The sequence below is a fragment of the Neomonachus schauinslandi genome, chromosome 12 (assembly GCF_002201575.2).
Source record: "Neomonachus schauinslandi chromosome 12, ASM220157v2, whole genome shotgun sequence".
Lineage (NCBI taxonomy): Eukaryota > Metazoa > Chordata > Mammalia > Carnivora > Phocidae > Neomonachus > Neomonachus schauinslandi.
Genome location: NC_058414.1, coordinates 34,997,579 through 35,024,304, shown reverse-complemented (window position 1 = coordinate 35,024,304; position 26,726 = coordinate 34,997,579). Strand labels below are relative to the sequence as shown.

At 33.8% G+C, this 26,726-nt stretch overlaps 1 protein-coding gene across 2 annotated transcripts in view; it reads left to right on the top strand.

Annotated features, from left to right (window-relative positions):
* KRIT1 (KRIT1 ankyrin repeat containing) overlaps positions 1-24,474 on the top strand; it is a 34,898-nt gene extending 10,424 nt beyond the window's left edge. The window contains exons 4-17 of one of the 2 annotated variants that reach the window (XM_044919930.1): positions 45-137; positions 1,267-1,396; positions 2,928-3,171; positions 3,383-3,498; positions 3,724-3,867; positions 10,074-10,230; positions 11,100-11,207; positions 13,176-13,332; positions 14,105-14,253; positions 17,292-17,461; positions 18,199-18,286; positions 18,827-19,033; positions 23,270-23,386; positions 24,001-24,474. In XM_044919930.1, coding sequence (XP_044775865.1) covers positions 45-137; positions 1,267-1,396; positions 2,928-3,171; positions 3,383-3,498; positions 3,724-3,867; positions 10,074-10,230; positions 11,100-11,207; positions 13,176-13,332; positions 14,105-14,253; positions 17,292-17,461; positions 18,199-18,286; positions 18,827-19,033; positions 23,270-23,386; positions 24,001-24,069 — 1,949 coding nt within the window. In that variant the 3' untranslated portion in view covers positions 24,070-24,474. Of the gene's footprint in view, positions 1-44; positions 138-1,266; positions 1,397-2,927; positions 3,172-3,382; positions 3,499-3,723; positions 3,868-10,073; positions 10,231-11,099; positions 11,208-13,175; positions 13,333-14,104; positions 14,254-17,291; positions 17,462-18,198; positions 18,287-18,826; positions 19,034-23,269; positions 23,387-24,000 lie in introns of those variants that run through there. The other variant, XM_044919931.1, reaches the window with a different exon arrangement.
* Positions 24,475-26,726: the final 2,252 nt, after the last annotated feature.

Here is a 26,726-nt window from a genome sequence, read left to right as displayed (position 1 = left end):
AAAAGCCCATTATTTTTATCTTTACTGATTTTTTAAATGGTTAGGAAAGCGAGTGGTACTAATGAAGAAATTTCCTCTGGATGGGGAGAAGATGGGCAGAGAAGCAGCATTATTTATTGTTCCATCAGTTGTCAAAGGTAAAGTCTAAGTTTTATGAATCTTTATGTACTTTTGATGCTAAGTTAAAGTCTACTGAGGAATTTAGTAACTCACATTCATAGTTACTACTATAGTACTGTTTTAAAATACCTATTTTTCAGTTAGTAGTTAAGATGAGGAAATTTATTACTTAAAAAAAAGGTATTTTGATTTCAAAGTAATATTCAGCCTTCTGGACTAAACAGTAATGTTCTTATTTCTGGTTTTAAAAGTAGAATAAAGAAGTGAGGAGGGAAGCCATAATTGAAATTAAAAATTTTCAGGTTATAATAAGGGATTTTTCAAAGGATATGACTAGAAATAGATATTTGAGTATTTTAGAACATTAACAGACTATGATCAGGACCTATCTGGTATTTGGCACAAGAAGGTGTTAATAATAGTTCTAAAATACTCTGCCTGACAGCATTGGTAATATATAAAGAATTTAGATCTAATGTAAAAATTTAATTTGAGCCTTTGACATCCTGGAATAATTGAAAAATACTAAATTTCAGTGCAGACCTTTCAGCCTACTAATTTTGTGCCTTTGGACAAATCACCTCTTTAAGCCTCAGCTCTATTTGTAAGATAGGTATCTGCTTCTACTAAGTTCATTGTGCTCGAAGAATTCAATGAGGTATTAGATATGAAAACCACTTTGGAAACTAAATTTAGAGTACTGGCCTCCTATAAGGCAGCAATAAGACTGAAGATAAATTAATGACCCAGTGTGGATATGCCATCATCTTGCTGCTCACACGGTACTTATATGTATTTTATGAGCCAGCTCTAGCATTCCAGATACATATTTTTTTCCCCAGCCATACTTAGGCTAAAAAGTACAATATATTAAAATGGTGTTGGAAATCTTATTAATCAGAGTTTTACAATATTGTTGAAGAAGAGAAAGAGGAAACAATTTCTGCAATCCTTCAAGAATATAGGTCTTCTAATTCCAAATGGGTAAGGTCACAGAACTGGTCATCAATTTAATCAAGGTTTTCTATATCCAAATCTAAAAGAATTCATGTTACATTTAACTACTTTTTAAAATATATAATTTTAAATGAAAAACATGCAGTTGTAAACCTTTTATATGATGGCATTATTCATTTTCTTTTTCAGATAATACTAAATATACGTATACTCCAGGATGCCCAATTTTTTACTGCTTACAAGATATTATGCGAGTCTGTAGTGAATCCAGCACTCATTTTGCTACACTTACAGCAAGGATGTTAATAGCCTTGGATAAGTAAGAAATGCCACTAAAAATATTTTTTTAATAAATCAAATACAGGTTCATAGTAGAAATTAGCTCTGATAGAACAGAAGAAAATAATAAAATTAATAATATATATGTAACATAATGTTACGTTTTTGAAGTACGATATAAAAATGAAAAGCCCCAAAGACAAGATTGTCCTGGTTTGCTTGCAACAGCTAATCTTTTTTAAAAAATGACAAAGACTGCCCTGGATTAAGAATTAAGATTCCTAGGCGCCTGGGTGGCTCAGTCGTTAAGCGTCTGCCTTCGGCTCAGGTCATGATCCCAGGGTCCTGGGATTGAGTTCTGCATCAGGCTCCCTGCTCAGCAGGAAGCCTGCTTCTCCCTCTCCCACTCCCCCTGCTTGTGTTCCTGCTCTCGCTGTCAAATAAATAAAATCTTAAAAAAAAAAAAAAAGAATTAAGATTCCTTGTTATAAAACTAGATTTCGTTTTTGGGTTTTTTTTTTAATTTTCAAGTTGAGTTACCACTGCCTTTATATCCTCTCCTACTTCGCACTAGTTCCCTTATTTCCATCCTTCCTCCACTATTTTAATAGAACTAATTATGTCTTTAAAAATAGTTAATCTTAGGAAACAAACTGAGGGTTGCTGGAGGGGTGGATGGGGTAACTGCGTGATGGACATTGGGGAGTGAATGTGTTGTAATGAGCACTGGGTATTATATAAGACTTATGAATCACAGACTTGTACCCCTGAAACAAATAATACACTATATGTTAATTTAAAAAATAGTTAAATATTGTGTAAGACTGACGAATCACAGACCTGTACCCCTGAAACAAATAATACATTATACGTTAAAAAAAAAAAAAAAAAAAGATAGTAGGAAGGGAAAAATGAAGGGGGTGGAAATCAGAGGGGGAGATGAACCATGAGAGACTATGGACTCTGAGAAATAAAATGAGGGTTTCAGAGGGGAGGGGGTGGGGGGATGGGTTAGCCCGGTGATGGGTATTAAGGAGGGCACGTATTGAATGGAGCACTAGTGTTATACGCAAACAGTGAATCATAATGATGTAATGTATGGTGACTAACATAACATAATAAAATAAAATTTAAAAAAAATAGTTAAGTAAGCTAATGACTAAAGTTCTCTTTCTGTTTTCCCTGATGCTGGGTCACATGGCTCCTCAAGTTCTGATAGATTTAGTATTGAGTTACTCTTAGCAGTGAACAAGTTGTTTAGCCTATCATGCCTTTGTCCTTCTGTAACTACAGAGCTAATGTCACCTCTGTCTCAGTGGTTCTAATTTTAAAAGTACTTCATGTTTTTTGAAAGGGGTTTTTATTATAATGGTATATGCATTTTAAAAATAGTTTGTTGTGTCTATTAACAAAACTTATTATTAGTAAATGAAGTACTTAATGAACACTAGTTAAAAATTTAAAAATCTGAATGTAATATTAGAACGTATCACATCTCAGAGTTTGATGGTCTTTTTTCATCTTCATATTGGAACAAATATTTCTGTGACCTCTTCTTTCTATTTTTCCAGGTGGTTAGATGAACGTCATGCACAATCTCACTTTATTCCAGCTTTATTCCGACCTTCTCCTCTTGAGCGGATAAAAACTAATGTCATAAACCCTGCATATGCAACTGAATCAGGTCAGACAGAAAACTCACTACATATGGGCTACAGTGCACTAGAAATAAAGAGTAAAATGTTAGCCCTAGAGAAGGCAGATACTTGTATTTACAACCCTTTGTTTGGATCAGATCTTCAATATACAAACCGGGTAAGAGTTGAATGAATTTTGGCTCTGATTTCAAAGACATTTTATCTGAAATATAATTTTTTTCTAAAGTAAATATACCTATTACTAATTGTAAATGTTAAGATGACATCTAGTTAGTTGTATTTATTTAGTTGTGTTTTATCAATGAAAGTCAAGTATCTAAAGCTCTTAAGGGGATTTTGTTTTTGTTTTTTCTATTTTCCCTTTTTAGGTAGATAAAGTGGTAATAAATCCATACTTTGGTCTAGGAGCTCCAGACTACTCAAAAATCCAAATTCCCAAACAGGAAAAATGGCAGAGAAGTATGAGCAGTGTCACAGAAGACAAGTACTGTTTTGGTTTTACTCCACATTGCTTTTTTAAAACTTATAATGTTAAAATATTGTTTAAAATGATATATGTAGTTAGTATGCAATGTAACCACTGCATAAAAGATTTAGTTTGCAGCTGCTAAGTGATATATGGGTTTTATAGATATGTCATGTTTATTTTGAAACAATTTGAATTTCAACAGTGCTTTTAAAAAAAAAATTATCTGTTTTTAATGATTAGGGAACGACAGTGGGTAGATGACTTTCCTCTCCATCGAAGTGCCTGTGAAGGAGATTCAGAATTACTAAACCGTCTTCTCAATGAAAGATTTTCTGTCAACCAATTAGATAGTGACCACTGGGCGCCCATTCATTATGCATGCTGGTAAATGGATTACTTTTTTTTTTTCTTAGAAGGAATGAGTCCTTAGTTATAAATGTTAGTGCTTCTTTTCAGAACTCTTGTCATTCCAGCCACCTTTCTCTACTACATTTTGCCTTACGGGCTTTCTATTTAGATCTTTGATTACTGTTTATATGTACCACTGTTCAGAATTACAAGGTCTGCCCCATGGGAAAAGTATCATTATACAGCACTAGGTCCCTCATTCACCCTTGTAATTTCTATTGTTTTGTATTGGAGTTATATTAAGTTTGTTTACCCTGACTATAAAATTTATATGACGTAACTACTTATGATTTGACATTGATCATGTTAGAAAAATATTCATTTAGTTCTTGGGGAAGCTGTGGCATCAAGAAACTCCCAAAATCCTTCATTAGAATGAATGCCATTCTTTCTTTCTTTCTTTTTTTTTAAGATGAGAGGGATTAGCTCACAAGATTGGGGTTAGCTGTTTCCACTAGTTGCCCATCGTAGCTCTTGCTCTCCTACTCTTCCCACATGATAGTAACTCTTCCCCTCAGCTGATCTGAGTTCTTATATTTGTGTTCATAGCAGTAGTTAACTGTCAGCTATAGTTTATCCTCTAGAAGGGATATAATGAAGTTATTTACCATTATTTCTTATGCAAAAGTTGCTTTTGACTTATTGTTTAAAGTGATCTTCCTTGGCTAGTTTAAGAAGTGCCTACATTATTCACTGCTTGTTAAATGTCTGTTACTTCTTAGCTGAGCAACATTTAGCAAGATACTTCACTTCTCTATATCTCAGTCTATCTATCCATATGTAAAAGCATTAATTAGATCATTGCTAGAGTTCTTTTCAGCTCAAAATTCTTTTAATTTCACTGATTCCAAAATTTGTGATCCTGTAGCTAAATATAGTTGCTTTTAATATCCATCTTTTCTCCCTTAAAAATATGCTGTTTCCCTAAAAATAGGCTCCCTTATTCAAGAAATATGCTCTTAATTTTTTCCTGTTTCCTTAAAAATAGGCTCCTTTATTCTGTATGTGTGTTCTTAGTTGTTTTCCTGTTAACATGGAATTTTCTTCTCATATTTGGAGTTACCCTAAATCTTTTTAAACTGAACTTATAGTTGTTTCTTCAGATTACTAGTAAATATTGGTAGCAGCAGTACTGAAAGAATCACATATCTTACCTGGAGCTAAACAAAAAGTAAACTGTGGAATTGGGAAGACAGAGGCAGAGAATTTTAGTTTAGGAATCCCAAATTTGTATTTGGTTAATATTGTCCCTTTTTTTGTGGCATTGGTTATTTTCTAATAAAAGAATGGTAATACTTATATTTTAAGAATGGTAGTATTTTGGGGCGCCTGGGTGGCTCAGTCGTTAAGCGTCTGCCTTCGGCTCAGGTCATGATCCCAGAGTCCTGGGATCCAGCCCCGCATCGGGCTCCCTGTTCAGTGAGAAGCCTGCTTCTCCCTCTCCCATTCCCCCTGCTTGTGTTCCCTCTCTCGCTGTCTCTCTCTCTGTCAAATAAATAAATAAAATCTTAAAAAAAAAAATGGTAGTATTTTTAAGTACATATTACATAAAAACAGAAGTATGGTATTTAATGTTCTTTGAAATGTCCTTAGGTTTCAGTCCTAATAACTCTCATTTCCTAAAAGTATGACCTTTGGCAAGTTATTTAATGTCTCTAAGGACCTGTCTTCATCTATGAGATGGACTTAATAATAGTACATTTCTTAAGATTAAAGGGGAAAGTGCAAATAAGTGCTTTGAGGATACCTGGCACATAATAAGCACTCAATAAATGTTGGCTGTTATTATTATTTTAAGGTATTGTAAAAATTTAAAGATTTTGATGTCTAAATCTGAAATTCATAATCCATAGTATTTTTAATTAGAAAATCTTACTACTACATTATACCAAGGAAAAGAGTTTTATCCTTTGATAAAATTAATTTTGTCAGTTGGAAATAACTAAGTTTAATGTACCAGGAGTAATATGGGTCACCTTGCAATACTTTTAATCAGATCATTTGATTAATGTGAATTTGAATGAAGACTGATTTAACCATTTAGTAAGAACTTAAATTACTTTATCTTGGAAATGTACTTTTATTCACTAATTGGTATAAGGATCAAGGAGGGGAATAATAGGCTATTTCATTAAGAGACTGAGATTAGAGACTATAAGTTTAGACAAGATGTTTTACCCCTCTTGGTCTGTTTTCTCATCTTTAAAGTGAGGGTTTTATTAGATTGGTGGTTCTCCAACTTTTTGGTATCAGGACCGCCTTTCATTCTTAAAAGTTACAGGATCCCAAAGAGTTTTGTTTATGTAAATTATATCTAATGTCATTTAACATATTAGAAGTTATACCCCAAAAATATTTTAAGTATTAATTCATTTAAAAATAACAATAAACATATTAACATAAATAACAATTTTATGAAAAATACCATATTTTCCAAAATAAAAAAATTTAACTAGAATAGTATTATTTTACATTCTTGCAAATCTCTTTATTCTCTAGCTTAATAGAGGATAGCTGGATTCTCACATCTGATTCTGCATTTAATTTGCTGCAATATTATATGGCACATGGCTTCTAGAAAACCACACTGTACACTTACGATCAAAAAAGAGTTTAAAGGATAATTAACATCTTAATATTATTATGAAAATATGTTTCATCTAGAGAATACCCTGAAAAGATTTCAGGGATTCTTAGGGCTTCCCAGATCACTTTTTGAGGACAACCCCTAAGATTGCTGCAAGCTTTTAAAATTCTCATATTGGTGGCCACGTACCTGAAAACCATTCTTTACTAGAATCACCATTTTCCAAAACTATTTAAGTTGACTTTCTCCCCATATGGGCAACTTAATCAGCCACTCAGTAAATGTTTCACTGACATCACATATTCTCTGACCTTTCTCAAATCAGTGTCTTCACTCTCTGATCCTACTTTTAGGCTTCATGATATTGCTAGAGAGTGTTTTAGAGCTATGATGATTGGCCTCCCTTCAAATTATCCCATCTTCACTGTAGCTTAGCTGTCTATCCTCTTCGTCTCATTCATCCTGTCAGCGTTTTAGTCCTCCCCTATGAGCTATTCTGTACCTTTCTCCTCTTAAGCACTTAAATTCCCACTACTTCCTTTCTCTACTCTCGTCAGATAGTTTTACCTCCTATTTTCAAAGAAAATTGAAGCCATCGGAAATGTCTTTCTTCTCTGTCGTTTTTGTTCTCATCTCTCTCCTGTATCATGGGGTATGCAAGTAGAAATCCTTGTTTACCATAAATTCACTCTCTGCACTTTCTTTTCTCTTGCCTTCAAACATACATGGTTCTCTTCCTCTTGAAAAGAACATTAATTTGACCCTGCTCCCTCCTCTGCCACTGTCCTGTTTCTTTCCTTCCTTTCACAGCCAGACTTCAAAGGTGAGTGGGCCACACTCACTGTTGTCTCTTTTCCACTCTTCATGAACCTTCTTAAACTTTTCTGAGTTTTTAATCTCTTTCACTGCTCTACAGCATTAATACTGTTGACCAACCCCTTCATTCTAAGAACAAATTGGAGTTGAAGGGGCATAATGGAGCTATAATGAAGGTCAGTACGAATGCAAGATATTACTGTTACATGATCATTATTGAAATATTGGCTTCCATTCTGTGACCTAAGCATGTGGTATGGTATGGAAACTGCTATACTAAGATTGAGAAACCTGGATTCTAACACTAGTCAGTAACCATGGGACCTTCAGCAAGTTACTTACCTGGTTCAAGCTTCATTTTTCTTAACTGTGTCATAAAAATACTTCTGCATGCCTTATAGGTTGTTTTGAAGATTATATTAAGTAATTATATAAGAAAGTATGTTGAAAACTTAAAAGCATCATACAAAATGTACATTTATATAATTTTTATTACTTGAATTGCTTAGAAGTATCTTTTCCTGTCCTGAAAGATTGTTTTTCAAGATGCATTTCATTGTTCTAAGATACTCATTTTTCATATTCTCCCAGCCTTTTTTTTTTTTAAGATTTTATTTATTTGAGGGGCATCTGGGTGGCTCAGTCATTAAGCGTCTGCCTTCGGCTCAGGTCATGATCCCAGGGTCCTGGGATCAAGCCCCGCATCGGGCTCCCTGCTCTGCGGGAAGCCTGCTTCTCCCTCTCCCACTCCCCCCTGCTTGTGTTCACTCTCTCGCTGTGTCTCTCTCTGTCAAATAAATAAATTAAAAAAAAAAGATTTTATTTGAGAGAGAGTGAGAGAGAGCACAAGCAGGGGGAGGAGTTAGAGGGACAGGGAGCGGGAAAAGCAGGCTCGCCACTGAGCAAGGAGCCTGATGCAGGGCTCGATCCCAGGACACTGGGATCAGGACCTGAGCCTAAGGCAGATGCTTACCGACTGAGCCACCCGGCACCCCCCCCCCTTTTTTAAAGATTTTATTTATTTATTTGAGAGAGAGAGAGAGAAAGAGAGGGAGAGCATAAGCAGGGGGAACGGCAGACAGAGGGAGAAGCAGACTCCCTGCTGAGCAGGGAGCCCAATGCGGGACTAGATCCCAGGACTCTGGGATCATGACCTGAGCTGAAGGCAGACACTTAACAGACTGAGCCACCCAGGTGTCCTAAATTCTCCCAGCCTTAACAGCAATTCTTTTCAGTTAGATGAATTTGCTTATTTTCAGATAGATACTCCAAGCCTTTGCCTTCCTCCTGAGTACTAAGCTTGCATTTTCAAATACCTACTGAACAGTTTAGTCACTCTCTTTTTGTCTATAAGGCAGTTTAGAGAATGCAGAGACAGTGTATCTACCCTCAAGGAATTTCCAGGCTATTAGAGATGTATATAAATAAGGGTGAAAGTAGATAAAAGAAGTCCCATAAAAGAAGCAAAAAACATGCTACATGTAGTGGAACTATAGAAGAGGTAGATTTTAAACTGTTGCAGAGAAATAACAGAATTTAACCTAAACAAAATGAGATAGGGAGAAAAGGACATCTCAGCAAAGAACATGAGCAAAAAGTCAAATGAACCGGAAAGGGTAGCATACAAGTGGCAGGTTCAGGGTATAAGGGTATATAGAGGGGAAGAAAGGAAAGTTGATGGCAAATCAGATAACTTCTAAAGATGTATTATTTTCCCCTCAAATGTACCATATCTGAAAGCAAATTTCCTATCCCCTTTCCCCCCCTCCCACCCATTTATTTACAAATAGTGAATTACTTTTCCACCATTGCTTCAGATTGCAGCCTTATATAAGTCTTTGGCTCTGATGAAATGGTGGACTCAACTATGTCCGACACATGCTTTGTACTCTACTGGGTCCTTGCTTTGCTTAGTCCTTTCCCCCCTACCTAAAATATTTTTACCTCTCTTCAACATCTCTTTGGTTCCTTCCTACTTAAAATCCACTTCAAATTGTTCTATCAATTCAGGGAGTCATAGACTAAAGTCCTATCTTTTCTGACATTTTTAAAAGCATTAGTTATATACTATTTTGACTTGACAAATATATAGCGCCTATTATGTTGATTGCTATCCTAAACTGTTACTTAAATTTTACAGCATAATGTAACTTATCCCATGTTTTTGTTTTACCTCTCTTATTACATTGTAAGCCTTTATTAGAGCAGAAACCATGTATCTTATGGTTTAAATATTTAATATTTAAATTTTAATATTTAAGATTTATTAATGTATCTTATGGTCTTATGTATCTTATGGTTTAAATGTTTAATATTTAAGTATTTAAATACTGCAGTGTGGGAGACACAAAAATCTTTGGATATGTAGCTGCCCAACACAGCAGCTACATATCCAATTCTATCTTTGGGCCTATTTTGCAAATCACAATCAGGCCTAAGTGAAAGCATTATGAAGTTTCTGATTCTAAACCTATTTTTGACTAAAAATTTTATCTCCCTAATTCATAATTTTTGTACTTTGCGTGGGGGGAGTTCTTTGTCATCTGCTCTATCTTGTATTTGAAGTTATATTTCCTCCCACTTGATGAGAAACAGAAACAGTTGAACTGAACCAGAAGAATTCATAAGAAATCCCTAGGCACTGAAAACATTTATGTCAATGTCTTACTAAAAAAAAAAAAAAAAATCTTAGATTTCTTTGAGATAATCATCTAAAATTTGAATTTTTAAAACATTTCATATGACTTTTTTGGGTAAGTTTTATCTTTTTTTTTTATAGGTATGGAAAAGTTGAGGCCACTCGCATTTTGTTAGAAAAAGGAAAGTGCAATCCAAATCTTTTAAATGGACAGCTTAGTTCTCCTCTTCATTTTGCTGCTGGAGGAGGACATGCTGAAATAGTACAGATTCTCCTAAACCATCCAGAAGTTGACAGAGTAAGTTATTTTCCAGGTTTGTTTTTTTTTTTAATGTTCAAACAATGAATAACAAGTAATGACATTAAAATGTTCAATTGTGGGGCGCCTGGGTGGCTCAGATGGTTAAGTGTCTGCCTTCGGCTCAGGTCATGATCCCAGGGTCCTGGGATCGAGTCCCGCATCGGGCTCCCTGCTAGGCGGGGAGCCTGCTTCTCTCCCTCTGCCTCTCTCTCTCTCTCTCTGACTTTCATGAATAAATAAATTTAAAAAATTTAAAAAAAAAGTTCAATTGTATACTTGAGAAGTCAACTAAAAAATTTTACCATCTATATAGTATGAGTAATATTTATGTATAAATTTGCTTTTATAATTGTTTTTATTGTGATAAAATGTACCTCACATAAAATTTACCATTTTAACCATTTTTAGATGTACAGTTCAGTGGCATTAAATACATTCACATTGTTGTGCAATCATCACTATCATCCATCTCCTGCATATACATAAAATTTAACCTCTTTTTGTGTTATACTGTATTTCCTCAAAAAATATCCTTAAGAAGGAAAAAGATTTTCTATGCATTTTCCCAGAATTTGTATTAATACATATTTTTAAAGGGGGAAATAATCATTTAAATAATTTTAAACAAAACCTTTGTTGGATCTTATAATCAGAACTTTTAAAAAATAATCACATTTATTAGTGCTTTCAGTCTTTCATCTTTATCAAGTAATGTTTAAGTATAGTATATGCTAAGTATGGTTAATATTTAATACTTGACAAAAGTCTATTTTTTATAATGAAATTTTGATTGAATAACATTTTCACTTATAATGCCATATATTTGTAATGCTTTTTTTCTTCGTATTTTTTTCCAAAATTTCTAGCACATAACAGATCAACAAGGAAGATCCCCTTTAAATATTTGTGAAGAAAACAAACAAAATAACTGGGAAGAAGCTGCAAAGCTATTGAAGGAAGCCATTAACAAACCAGTAAGAATTACCTTCAGGAATAGAACTAACCCAAATATTTAAATTGATAAGTAATTTGAGTATTTGTGGCAAGAGGAATGGATGGATGGTTTCTTTACTGCTTTTAGAAAACCTCATGGTTAGATCTCTTAAGTATTAAATCTGTTATCATCCCTAACATTCAGACATTTATTCTTGCATACCAAAATAAAAATTGCATAAGTAAATAAATCCTTAAAACATTTAATATTAACCTAATTTCTAGTATAATCATAATACTTGATGCTGTCTGAAATAATAAGCAGTAACATTAAGATAGAGAAGAATTAACAATTAGAAAAAACTCAGTTCACCTAAAAGTTACAGTGACAAGAAAACTGTCATCAATTTAAAAACTGAAAACTTGCAAACCAGATAAAAGGATTTATACCAAAGTATTAAAACTTGGTATCAACAGATATAATCTCTGAGCCTTTCCAGACATTTCCATCAATTAGGCAATAAGTATTTATGGAGTATTTCTGTGAATTTAACACTTTGAAATGCTGAAAGTGACAGGTGATAAAGAATAAATATGTGATCTCTGCCTTTAAGGAATATTAACATACACACTCACCACACACTCAACAGATTTTGTCAAAATACTATTCCATGAGCACAAGACAAAGTTAAGGAAAGCAGTACAGGCACCCTTATATTATACTTGATTACAATTTATTTTTAATTGTATAGGACACATTATTATTCCTGGCATAATTTTTATATTCTAAATGAACAAGATAAGAGGAATTAGTACTTCCATCCAAAATGAACTGAGCTGGAAGTTGTTTGGGCAATAAAATGTATTGAGACTACATTGAAAAATGACAATGAGATATTACCTCACACCAGACAGAATGGCTAGTTTCAAAAAGGTAAAAAATAACAAGTGCTGGAGAAAGTGGAACCCTTGCTATTGGTGGGAATGTAGATTGGTGCAACCACTGTGGAAAACAGTATGGAGGTTCCCCCCAAAATTAAAAAAGAGGTACTATACGATCTGGTAATTCCACTACTGGGTATTTACACAAAGAAAATGAAAACACTAATTTGAAAAGATACATGCAATTGCTCCTCAACCTTTTGGCTAAGATCAAGTGTGAAAAGATATGTGCATTTCTGTGTTTATTGCAATATTATTTACAGTAGCCAAGATATATAGACAATGGAATATTACTCAGCCATAAAAAAAGAATGAAATTTTGTCATTTGCAACGACACGGGTGGACCTAGAGGGTATTTATTATGCTAAGTGAAATAAGTCAGACAGAAAGACAAATGCCATATGATTTCACTTGTATGTGGAATCTAAAAAACCAAACACAAAAAAACCAGACTCCTAAATATAGAGAACAAAGTGTTGATTGCTAGAGAGGAGGGATGGGTGAGGGATGGGCAAAATAGGTGACAGGGATTTTTAATAAAACATATTGAGAATATTACTACTTTCTGAGATGTTCTGAACAAGAGGAAAGAAACTGGCTCAGGGTCCATTGTTCCATAACTTTCACAGGCAGTCTTCCATCACAGATTCCTCTTAGGAAAAATTATTTCTAGTACACATTTCTACAGTATTATTTGTGGCCCACTAGACTCATGAGATACCTGACTAACACTAGACTCGGTAACCAAGTCTCTGTGTCCCATATGATACCTACTTAGTTCAGTAACAGCTTTAAAACATCTCCCAGAAGAATTTGAAGTTGAGTATTTATTAAGAGCCATTTGCCTTATATTTGACCTGAAACATCCAGAGGAAAACATTGGAAAACATAATGGAAATAAAAATTTTTTTAAACCGTGCCAACAGATACTCAAAGCAGTTTTCTGTTATTTTCCATGTTTGAAATCTGTAATAAAACATATGAAGTTGAAATTGAAGCATTTTGTTAGGCTGGGATATATAACTTCTAACCAGGTTGCATAATTTATTATTGTTCTTTGTCCTAGTATGAAAAGGTTCGAATATACAGAATGGATGGATCATACCGTTCCGTTGAACTGAAGCATGGAAATAATACCACAGTGCAGCAGATAATGGAAGGAATGCGTCTCTCTCAAGAAACACAGCAATACTTCACTATTTGGATCTGTTCAGAAAACCTCAGTAAGAAAGTTGTTACTCTGTCGTGTAAACCTATTCCTTTGTGAGAGTGGATTGGTAAACTTAAGTATAGCATCAGTTTCTTAATGACTTTAAATTTTGAAGTGCTACGATGATCTTCTCTTTTATATAAATTACTAGTGTTCCAACTGTTGAAACAGGTAAGCCTTTGGGACCCCTCATCCCCCCTTCATTCAAAGCATTTTTCAAGTATTTGAAAACGTTTCTTCTCTGGCAATGGAATTTGATTTGAATGCCACTAAATGTAGTGCTCATCCAACTTGCCTTTATTTTCAGTGCTCATTTCACCTGAAATAATGTAAATGTTCCTTTTTCTTTATATTAGTTTTCCATCAAATTCTTTTTTTAAGACCAACCCGATGCCACTATAGATTTATCTTTCAAGCAAAGTATTGCAAATACATTGAAGTTATTGTGATTGGTTATTTAATGTTTAATTGTATTTTTTTTAAAACACCAGATCCTACTGATTGGATCATAATTAAATAGACTATAATGGAATTAAAGATCTTATATACATTTGATATGTTTTATTTGTTTTAGGAATTCTCATAATTCTTATACTCTTAAAAACAAAAGCTCTTAACCTAAAATTGGGTTGTGATATAATTGGTTATAAAGTCAGTGACTTAAATTTAGACATTTAATTTGTGTGTATTCAGCACTTAAGTACAGATAGTTCAATACAAATTTTCTATGTGTTGATGTAACTTATTTTTACATTATTATTTATAAAAGGAAAGATGTTTTTCAGGCCTTCAACTCAAGCCTTATCATAAACCCTTGCAACATGTTCGTGACTGGCCAGAAATACTTGCTGAATTGACTAATTTGGATCCCCAAAGGGAAACACCACAGCTTTTCCTAAGAAGAGATGTGAGACTTCCTTTGGAAGTTGAAAAAAAAGGTTTGCTTGGAAATCTTATTTATAGTCATATAAATGCACAGAATCTATTGAATTCCTGTGGTAGGCACTAGAAACAGAAATTGTTCTCTTCCTATATGAGGAGGTTTTACTTTTGTTTTTCTTTTAATCCTCACATCCCTACGGTAAATGGTAGAGTTTGAGTTAGTCTACTTACAAAGCCCCTAGTTGTTGTTTTTTTATTTCCACCTCCATTGTTTTAGAAACAAAAGAAATAGAGAGTCTATCCTAAAGAGAATTAACAACCAGATGGAAGACAGATTATACCAAAAAGAATTTTAGAATAGTTAGGAAGTATACTATCAAAGATAAACTTAATAAAGGGCTAATCAGTGTGTAAATTTCAAAGGAGCAAAGAGATAGGTTGGTGTGGGAGGAGAACAAAATACATTCTGAGTGGAGAAGATTATATTTGCAAAAGGGACATAAAAAGTTATTCTCAATAGTTAGTAAGTTTCCAAATCAAGCAGAGAATTATATAGATAGTAAAAAATGCGGATAGAATTTACATTTGATAAAAAGATTTGTTCCAGACAAGTACATTTGAATTTGAATTACTGTAGATTTTAGAGGAGAGGTGGGATAATGCTATCTGAAGGATGAATGGACAACAAAGAAACTTAAGGTGGATATTACAAGTTAAACTAGTGTGATAGTCTAAAAATTTTTTTAAATTGAAAAAAAAAAGTTCCAAGGGCTCATAACTTTGGCAAAGAAAAAACATACAATGCATTTCCTGATTCTTATCCAAGGAAATATTAAACAAAGTTAAGGAAATTTTAGTATATAAAAGGTTCATCGACCATGTACAAACTTGGTAACTGTTTTATACCTGATCACTCATATTGTCCCTCTTATATTATCAAACCAAAGATAGATATGATCCTTTCAGTGACATATACTGGGAGTTACATAAAAATTTGTATGAAATTTACCAGAAACAGATTTAGATTATTCATAAAAAAATGTTAGAATTTCATAAATAGAACGGAGGAAGGGGCGCCTTGGGTGGCTCAGTCAGTTAAGCAGCTGCCTTCAGCTCAGGTCATGATCTCAGGGTCCTGGGATGGAGCCCGCACCCCTCCACCTCCCCACCCCCATCAGGCTCCCTGCTCAGTGGGGAGTCTGTTTCTTCCTCTGCCCCTCCCCCCCCCACTTGTGCTCATGCTCTCTAATAAATAAATCTTAAGAAAAAAACCACAGTTGATCATCTCAATTGACACAGAAAATGCATTTGACAAAATCCAATACCCTTTCAATGATAAAACTCTTACAATTAGGAATAGATGGGAACTTCCTCAACATGGTAAGTGGCATTTATGTAAAACTCACAGCTAACATACTCGATGAAATGTTGAGAGCTTTCCTCCTAAGATCAGGAACAAGACAAGGAGGCAAGCTTTCAGCACTGCTATTTAACATAGTAGTGAAGTTCTAACCAGAGCAATTAAATTTAAAAAAATACATAATATCTAATATGTGATCCATATTAAGATTTTCCCCAATTGTTTAAAAATCTTATATAGCTCCCATATGTAGGATCTAGTCAAGGTTCATACTTTGTATTTGATTGTTATCTCTTTAGTCTCTTTTAATCTAGAATAATCCTCTCATCTTTTTTCCCCATGAAATTCTCTTTCAGTTTTTTTTTCATATTATATAGAGCATTATAAGATTATTTTAGTTAGACAAAATAACTTTTACCATAAGGATTTGAGATCACTTTGAATTATATTTGGAAATACTTTTTTAAGATTTTATTTATTTATTTGAGAGAGTGCAAGCAAGAGAGAGAGCACATGCTGGGTGGAGGGGCAGGGGGAGAGAGAGAAGCAGACTCCCCGCTGAGCAGGGAGCCCAACTCCGGGCTCCATCCCAGAACCCCAGGATCACGACCTGAACTGAAAGCAGACACTTAACTGATTGAGCCACCCAGGCGCCCTGGAACTACTTTAAGTATTCATTCAGAAACTCTATGTAACGTTTCCAGTTGGAGCAGAAGTATATTCTGTAGGCTAGCTTTTCAATCTTTGTTAATCTTATTGGATAAAATGAAACTTTATAATAGAGTTCGAAACTTAGAAAAAAAATCTTCTGCTCTCCTTTAGTGTTATTTCAAAGTGCCAAGTTTTTTTAGCCAAATAAAATTTTTAAAAGTTTTTTTTTTTTTTTTTTAAAGATTTTATTTATTTATTTGAGACAGAGAGAATGAGATACAGAGAGCATGAGAGGGAGGAGGGTCAGAGGGAGAAGCAGACTCCCTGCCGAGCAGGGAGCCCGATGCGGGACTCGATCCCGGGACTCCAGGATCATGACCTGAGCCGAAGGCAGTCGCTTAACCAACTGAGCCACCCAGGCGCCCTTAAAAAAGTTTTTAAATAAGGTTTTTTAAAACTATGTGTGCCCTTCTAGGAATTAACTTGCTTCCTTTTATCTTCCTTGAGGTTCACTACTATATTGTGTGAAACATGTAGAATAATGTTTGAGGCATATAAATATAATTTAGGTAAAATTGTGCTAGAAGTTATCTATATCTATAAACCAATGATAATCTCTTATTAGACTGTAAATCAGAGATAAACAAACTATAGCCTATGCTATATTTGACCTGCTGTTTATTTTTATATACCCCACAAGCTGTTAATGGTTGAAAAAAATCAAAAGGATAATATCTCATGTCATGTGAAAATTTTATGAAATTTAAATTTGAGTATCCATATATAAAAAGTGTTATTAGAACACAGCCACACCCGTGTCTTACTAGATTGTCTGTGGCTGCTTTTGTGCTACAGTAGCTGAGTTGGGTAGTTGTAAGAAAGACTTTGTGACTCATAAAGCTTAAAATATTATTATCTGGCCCTGAACAGGAAAAATTTGTCAACCTCTGCTCTAAATCAATAGCAGCTCATTTATATATAGGATATGTAGCTTGTGCTTTTCCATATTAGAAAGTGATAAGTTGTATTTTTGTAACAGGAAATTATAGCCCAATAACCAAATTATACTTTTTCCTTTTAAGATTGAAGACCCACTAGCTATTCTTATTCTCTTTGATGAAGCCAGATATAATTTATTGAAGGGCTTTTATACAGCTCCTGATGCTAAACTGATAACATTGGCAAGTCTACTGTTGCAAATAGTTTATGGAAATTATGAGAGTAAGAAACACAAGCAAGGTTTCCTAAAGTAAGTATTTAATACAACATGTGGTCTTGTGCTGTGCTTGAGATTCTGTTTAACTGAGAAAGTTTAAAAATGTTATTAAGAAATATTTATACTTTGGTTTGGAACTAAAAGGATACAAGGCATGGAATAAGGAAAAAACAGAACAATAGTAAAGCATTCTTAAAGTTATACTCTCTCCAAAGTTACTTTTCTTATATTTGACTATGGTTTGATATATCTTATTTTTTTTAAAGATTTTATTTTTTTAAGTAATCTCTACACCCAACGTGGGGCTCAAACCCACAACCCTAAGATCAAGAGTTGTATGCTCTACTGACTGAACAAGCCAGGCACCCCTTGATATACCTTATATTTTTTTCTTCTTTATCTCTCTTTATTACATTAAATAAGTTCATTAAAACCTGACTCGGTAAGTAGATGCATTTAAGATCTACCACAAAAACTAGCTACATGTTCAGTCTTTGAGAGAAAACACTGAAGTTTTAAACACTGAAGCTTTATTGTGGTTTTCAATTTTCAAAAATATTTTGTGGCTGTTGAAAGAAGAAACATTTCTCTTAAATGAGAATGTTGGGATTGTGGCCTTTTGCTTAAAATTTTGAGAGTTCTCTAATATTGTACAATATAGATTTTTCAGCTCAAAAATCATGTTACTTAAAGCAGTTTGTTTCTGGATGATTTATGTACTTACTGCTAAAAATGATTTATTTAAAGCATGTTGGCATATTTGCTTACAGTGAAGAAAATCTAAAATCCATTGTACCTGTTACCAAACTAAAAAGTAAGGCACCTCACTGGACAAACCGAATACTTCATGAATACAAGGTAAGCTGTTTAATAGAAATAAAAAGACATTTTATATCCTAGTTGAAATTTTGTAAATTATTGTTTGAAATTGTTTAATATGTTTTAAATATAGGTACATTAAATTTACAGTCCTGAAATTAAAAATGGATTTTCTAGTTCACATGAAACTGGAAGTAGTATATTTTTATTTTTAATAATGTGGAATCTTTTACTGAACACCTTCTGTATGCTGGATACTGTGGTAAGGACTAGAGATTAAACACACACACACACACACACACACAACACACACACACACACATGAAATTATACACTATCCCTGTCTAAGGGGCACTTAAAACCTAATAGAATAGACAAACAGTATTTTTAGATTATGATATTTCTTTACTTTTTTAAATATTAACATCTCAAAAGAAAACTTGTTCTTGGGATAATGTCACAATTTTATTCTTCTTTGGGGGCAGCCATGATTTTAGAAACTGCTTAGTTGACCTATTTGGATTATCAAAGGTATGTTCTCTTTTCACATCTCTTTTATTTTACTTTATTTGTTTTTAGAATCTTAGTACAAGTGAGGGTGTCAGTAAAGAAATGCATCACCTTCAGCGCATGTTCTTACAGAATTGTTGGGAAATTCCTACATATGGAGCAGCTTTTTTCACAGGACAGATATTTACAAAGGCAAGCCCCAGCAATCATAAAGTCATCCCTGTGTATGTAGGAGTGAATATAAAAGGACTTCATCTCCTCAACATGGAAACTAAGGTAGATTTTCAGCTTTTCAGCTATTTTTGACCAGTTACATTTTATAATGTCTAAAAAAAAATGGTACCAGCCTATATGAAAAATCTAGAAATGACAAATATATAAGACTATTCATTGCAATTTCATTTGTAATAGCAAAGGATGAGGGATGAAAAGTAAATGATTGTCAGTAAGGGTTAATTATATTATTAACATATACTAATTATATAATTATATTAATATAGTACATTTCTATGTTGAAATACTGTGCAGCCATATAAAAGAATGAAGAATGTATAGAATGATTTCCAAGATATATTTAGTGAAAAAGCATAGTGGTGAACCATATGTAATAGGTTACTATTTGTGTAGAAATGGGGGAAGTGAAGACTATATTTACATAAATACATATTGCTTGTGTATGAGTAAAAATTCATAAAGCCTTTAGAGAAGGCAACCAGGTAACTGGGAACAAGAGTAGAAGGGAGACTTTTTACTATGTACCATTTTGCAACTTAAAAATTTTTTTAACCGTGATAATATTACCTATTCAAACAATTCAATTAAGTTTAAATGAAAAAAATACAGATTAAAAAAAGAAATATAATATCTGATACAAGGGATTCACTTTGAAAATCAGAATTAGTGGTAAGAGCCTTTTGGGGAACAGGCAAGATGAAGTGTGGAAGGGACTATTCTTAGATCACTTCAGAGCTTTTCCATCAGAGGCTTGTTACTCTTTTATACTCCTTTTTCTAATCAGAGTCATTATAATATAAAATTTGGGATTATCAATTATTTTCAGCATATTTAACACATTTATCAGGATTAACAGCTTTCTAGTTTGTAATAGGAAGCTAAGAAAAATCATTAATTTTGTTCATTCAGATGTGTCTATGAATAGATCAGTTGAGGTAATAACTAAGCTTATATGTTAGAAAAGGCATTTTAGATTAGGAAATTTTATCATAAGCCTAATTTTTATTTTCATCATTTTCATAAGCTTTTATTGTGTAATCACATAACTTCTGAAAGTAGTTCAGTCATTTTGTGATAACTCCAGACACAGCTATTTTCCCATGCTCTTGGATATGCCTGTGAATGGAGACAGAGAATATATAGGGACATAGAGCTGAATAGGGACTGACTTCAGGAGTTTATCTGGAACTTGATTTTTTTGAAGTCTCTGATACCAGCTTGCTTTTGGGTCATTTGCTTATTATCATTTTCTATTTAAGCTACTTTACTCATACAAAATAAGCTGCTTCTTATTAGTTTGTAATCATTTTTCTGTTTCTTTTGTACTAAGTTTGTTAAAGGAAATTGAAGGAGAAATTCCGCTTACAAGCATTTCAAGAAATTTTTCCTCTGCTATTTCAGAGCATTTTATACAACATTTACAAATCCTTTATTGAACTAAATGTGATGCTGTGGGTATGACACCAAGCCTCTTCTGTAAGCTATAGTGTATGTTTGACTTTTGGTAGCATCCCAAGTTTAGGCAACGATAAAACGTGTTATTTAGTTCCCATATGATGGGTCAGCATTATCTTAAAACATTTCACATTATGAATAATATTCTGGTCCAGGAGTAAGTGAGATTGCAGTAGCAGGCAGAGGATAACAATATTATTAGTTAACAGTATGCTTTTTTAGGATAAGATGTTTGATTTCTAGAAATATAAATAAAAATACTGTCTTTGGTTATAAGAAGGGATTAAACCAAAGGGTAACAATGTTTTCTGTCCATCTAACTATTATCTTGTGCTCTGTACACCACTGATAAATTTACAGCACCTATGAAAGCTCTAAGTTGATTATATTTTCTAACCATCAAAGGTGGGAGCAGTCAGCTTGTCTTCCCTTGTCTTACAGTCATCAAGATACGCTAGGGTGAATTTGACAAGCTTACTTTAAGAGAATAAACATCTTCATTTGCAAAAATACCTTCATTTACATTTAAAACTCTACTTGGGATATAATAGCTTCAGAGATTAAATCTATGAAAAGCCATAGATAGAATACAGCTGTGTTTTTTGTATCAGTTACTTCTATCATCTATATCTTGTTTCTCTTTGAAATAATGAGAGATTCCCATTGGAAAGTATAGCCCAGCCAATTTCATATGCTCATCAGAGATTTTTCTGTCCTACTTACATAAAATGTAGACACTGTTGAATGTATAATACACCGTGTTGTAGATCAGTGTTTTATATAGTGAGTGTATTGCTGTTTCATCACTGAACTGTACTTGTTAATATATCTTTAACCATAATAGTACTACTGCCACACCCAGGCAACAGATTACCCTTTGCTGATACCAATTTATGCTGGCCCTATAATTGAGGACTTGTACCACAAGTTTATTTTTTTTTCTGTAAATTAAACTGTTTTGAGGCCATACTAATGAACATTTTCTGCATCTTGATTAAGCAGATTTCAAACAACTGATCCAAAAGATAGACAGTTTAAGGTATTATATCTTGACTCAGTGTTTCAGTGTGTACCTTGGTAAATAGCTATTTTAGCATACCCTATCTATAAAGCTGTATTTTACAGTATAAATGTGGATGGCTAATTTTAAAGAAGATATTATTAGTTTCCCATTATACATAATGTACACTCGTGAAAATTAATTATACTGTTTCATTTAAGAACCTCACTTTAAAAATGCCCTAAACCATATCTTTTTCATATAACTTCAATTGCTTATAATCAATATGTTAAGAACTGCTAGTCAGAATACAGATGTTCTTAGACATGTATTTTAAAGGATGCACAAATACTTTCTTTGTACGTGTGTATATAAAGAATATATTTTTAGGGCAAGAAAATGAAAGTTACTGCTAGGAGAGACTTATTTTAAAATAATCAAAAAGAGGGGCACCTGGGTGGCTCAGTCGGTTAAGCGTCTGCCTTCAGCTCAGGTCATGTTCCCGGCGTCCTGGGATCGAGCCCCGCATCGGGCTCCCTGCTCAGCAGGAAGCCTGCTTCTCCCTTTCCCACTCCCCCTGCTTGTGTTCTGTTTCTTGCTGTGTCTCTCTCTGTCAGATAAATAAAATCTTAAAAAAAAAAAAAATCAAAAAGATACATTGAATGCCTATTTAAATATAGTTTTCATTAGGAAAATATAGGAATAGGTTATTCTAATATTTGTTTTAAATAATTTGATGAATTTATGAAGGGTATGTTATTTTAAAAATTATACTTATTTTTACAATAGCTGTATCACTGTACTTATTTTCAGTGAGATGGAATTGCCTAAGTCAGCATGTTACCTCATTACATAAATTTCAGACCTGAAAGTACCATGTGAATATTCAAAAGGTACTGAATAAAGTAAAAGGGAATGTTTTTAATATGCAGAAAGTAAAAACCTGTACATTTAATTTTCTTGAAAGTCACTGAGAGAATGGGCATCTTTTTTCTCAGCTTTATTGAAACATAAGTGACATATAACATTGAGTATGCTTAAGGTATACAATGGGTTGATTTGGTATACTTATATATTGCAAAATGATTATTACCATAGCATTAGCTAACACCTCCATCATGTTACATAATTACCATCTTTTTTGTGATGAGAACATTTAAGATCTACTCTTTCAGTAACTTGAAGTATATATTATAGTACTGTTAACTATAGTCACAATGCTGTACGTTAGATTCCCCAGAACTTACTCATCTTACACCTGCAAGTTTGTACTCTACGGCCAACATCTCCTCATTTCACCCATCCCCCAGCCCTTGGTAGCCACCATTCTGTTTCTGTGTCTGTGACTTCAGCTTCTTTAGACTCCGAATTAAGTGATATCCTATAATATTAGTCTTTTTCTGACTTACTTCACTTAGCATAATGACCTCGAGGTCTATCCATGTTGTCGAAAATGGCAGTACTTTCTTCTTTTCTCATGGCTGAATAATATTCCCGAGAGAGAGAGAGAGAGAGAGAGAGAGAGAGAGTCTGTGTGTGTGTGTGTATACATACCACAGAACAGGCATCTTTAAAATATTGTCAGTCTGATACAAACAATTTATCATTGCTTAAGACAGTCTCCTGAGAGTCTACCATCTGTGTGGCTCTGTACTTTAGGCTGTGTGAAGTTAATGTAGGTACCTCGAATAGATTTTATTCTAACATTCAAAACCATTATGTTTAGACATGACTAGGTCAACTAGGTCATTGTAGATAGTAAGAGAAGATAGGTGTTGTTTTTAATATATATTTTAATAAAACAGTTTCTAATTATGTTGCAGGCTTTACTCATCAGTCTTAAGTATGGTTGTTTTATGTGGCAATTGGGGGATGCTGATACATGTTTTCAGATCCATAGTATGGAAAATAAAATGAGCTTTATAGTACACACAAAACAGGTAAGTACTTATCATTTACTTTGGACTTCTAATGAACTACTGTATTAGTGATGTGATGAGCACTGGGTGTTATACGCAACTAATGAATCATTGAACATTACATCAAAAACAAATGATGTATTATATGTTGGTTAATTGAATTTTTAAAAAAAGGAAAAAAATTTTTTTAAGTGACAATCCATTTTGCTTCAAGGAAAACCTTTGATATCGTATGAAATTAAGATATTTAAGACCAAGGGGAAAAAGGCAGGCCTTTCCTAAGCAAAGAAGCCAGAAACTTATCTGAATAATTTATTTCGGTTTTATAACAGTGAAACTCTTTTTTCTGCCATTTCCTTTAAGTCTGGTCAGTATTCCCTATCTCTTTTATCAAGGTATTAGGTAGTCCTTACCTCTTCTTAACCAGTATTGTATCTGAGCCACTAGCTGCATCCGGTAGGTTGCTTCTTAAATCCCTTCAAAGTCTAAGTATTCTCTTTATTCTTGACAAGCTGCTTCCTACTAAGAATGTTCCTTCCTTTTCAGATAGATAGGGAACTGCCCACTGTCATGTATGTCATTTACCCATTCTTATGTGTTTCATATTTACTGTCGACATATATTTTACTTTGTAGGCTGGCCTTGTGGTAAAACTATTAATGAAGCTAAATGGACAGTTAATGCCGACCGAAAGAAATTCATGAGAGGAAAGCAGCTGATACTTAAGCCAACAAATTTTGTAATGCAGATTTTTTTCCATGAAAGATTTCTTAAACTATTACTTTTAACAAGGCATTTAGTCTCTTGTAATATATATGTATACTATTACATTGTACAGAATCTGTACTTCTGTTTGGTGTGTAATATACCAGTTAGTTTTATATAATATCCTCATAAGCTATTCTAATTTTTGAGAGAAACATGCAAAAAAGTGTAGATTGATCACTTGTATATTAATGGACAAAACAGTATGCTTTATAAAAAGTTATTTTTCATAAATGGTAAAGAATTTGGAGTGCAATGTAATGAAATTAAAATATAGCTTTGGTATAACTTTGTGTGTCATTTCAAAATATACTGAAAGTTAACAAAGTTGAATAAAGAAAATATATTTCCTATTTAAACCACATAACACTGCTATTTCAAACATTTTTCTGTAATCCAAGAAAATTTCTCAACATGTTTTTAAAAGTCTTAGTTAAAATGTGTAACTAGTATAAATTAGTATTTCCCAGAGTATAGTTCTTGAAACCCCCTGCCTCATAATTAACCTGGATCCCTCTTTAAACAAAGATTTCTGGGACTCAGTATATACAAGTTCATTCACTGTCTAAAAGTAGCCAGTCCTAGGAATCTTAAATTTGGCTTGCTTTCTATTGAAATAATTCCAGACCCAGTCATGAATTTGTATGAAAATAAATGACACAAAAGTGCCTGGCATACTAGCATACACATATATAGACACAGATTAAGTGACAATCTCTGGATATAAGTAGTTGCATTTATTACATAAATGTTGTATTTTTATGATTTGGCTTAATGAATTATATTGCCTTTACATTGTAGGAAGTAGATCACCGAGTATCTGTTTCATTTAGGGGAGTACTGATACCATAGATGAGGAGCTAACTGACTCGTAATCTGAGTCATCTGACTCATCTTGACTAATCTGCTATTTAATAAGTTTAGAAACTAGTTTTTCCAAGCTAGCAGATTGATGTATTCTAAGTAAGTACAGAGATACAGTAGTCATATTTGAAGTTGTCCTAAAGATCGCAGATAATTTTTATACATCGTAATTTACACTTCACATTAATTTCTGCTTATTTCAAATGGTGCTCTTTCTGAGCCTTATTAAAATTATATGGTTAAGTAAATTGAATGAGAAAGCCTGCTTTATCTCTAATTCTGTGCTAAGCACTTTTGATTCTACATAGACAATGCCCTGTTCGGTTTCATTCATTCCAATGGCCTCAACTGAAATACCCTGATGACTCCCAAACCTAAAATTTCAGCCTCAGATTCTCTTCTGAATTCTAGATCTTAATTTCCAATTTCCTGCTATTCTAGCTCTACCTAAATGGCGTACAAAAGGAACTTCTATTTCATCATAGCTGGAAACAGAATCTGTTTCCTCTGCTTGCTCAATTCTGTCCTTCCACTTGTATTCTCTGTTTGGTTAGTGGCATCATCAAATTGCATCCAGTTGCTTAGCCTGGAAATCCTGGAGTGGTTTTCAGCCTCTCTCTCCTTTCTTATCCTAGACATTCCATTTATTGGGTCTTATCAAATGTCTTGTGAGTGCTTTCCCATTCCCTTCCTCCCTGGTTGCACTGTATCTACCCTAGTTCAAGTCCTTACCACCTGTTCCTAAGTTTGTTTAACTTCCTCCCTGGCTTCCCCTGGCTGAGGTTCTACACCCTGCCTGCGTATCTGCCACACTGGTGCCAAGTTCACCTTTCTTACAGATCTGATTATTTCATTACCTTCTGAAAACCTTTCATGGTTCCTTAGTATATGTAGAATTAAATTCCATTTCCTTAGTATTGAATACAGGGCCCCTAATTACATGGTCTCTAACCTTCCTATCCAGATTAATGTGTAACCACCTTTCCCACACTCATCCTGTGCTCCAACCCAGTGTTTCCTAACCCTGGTTCTGAAGTCATGGGGGGAGTTTCACTAAATAATGACTCAATAAATGTAGGGTGGGGCTCAAGGATTTGTTTGTGTGGGTTTTTTTTAAAGATTTTATTTATTTATTTATTTGAGAGATAAAGCGAGAGAGCACAAACAAGGGGAGCAGCAGAGGTAGGGGGAGAAGCAGGGCTGGATCCCAGGACCCTGGGATCATGACCTGAGCCGAAGGCAGACGCTTAGCTAACTGAGCCATTTAGGCGCCCCAGGATTTCTGTTTTTAAAGTGTCCCATGTAATTTGGATGTACAGCTAGGATTTAGAATTGCTCTTATAACCAACTTGAAGAATTAGCTAAATGCTTTCCCTTTCTCAGAGGGAGGTGAGGATGCAATGATACTACATCAAACAACTCCCTGCTCCGTAGAATACAGTGTACCCTCCTGGACTTAGACAGTATGGCAACCCTGTAGAGAAGGGAAGACTATTAGAGTAGCTTGGTATTAAAGGCTTAAAAATATATAGCATTAGAAAGTCAATTTTCAAATATAGTATTGAGGGAAAAAAATGATCATTTTCTGTCAGAGCATAACCAGAAATAAACAATAATAGAAATACAAACAAGCAGGTTTTAATGAATGCCTAGTATTGGTCAGACATTGTATGTCCATACCATTTTCCTTTTCATCATTCTTTCAATAAATCTTGAGTGCCATTTATGTGCT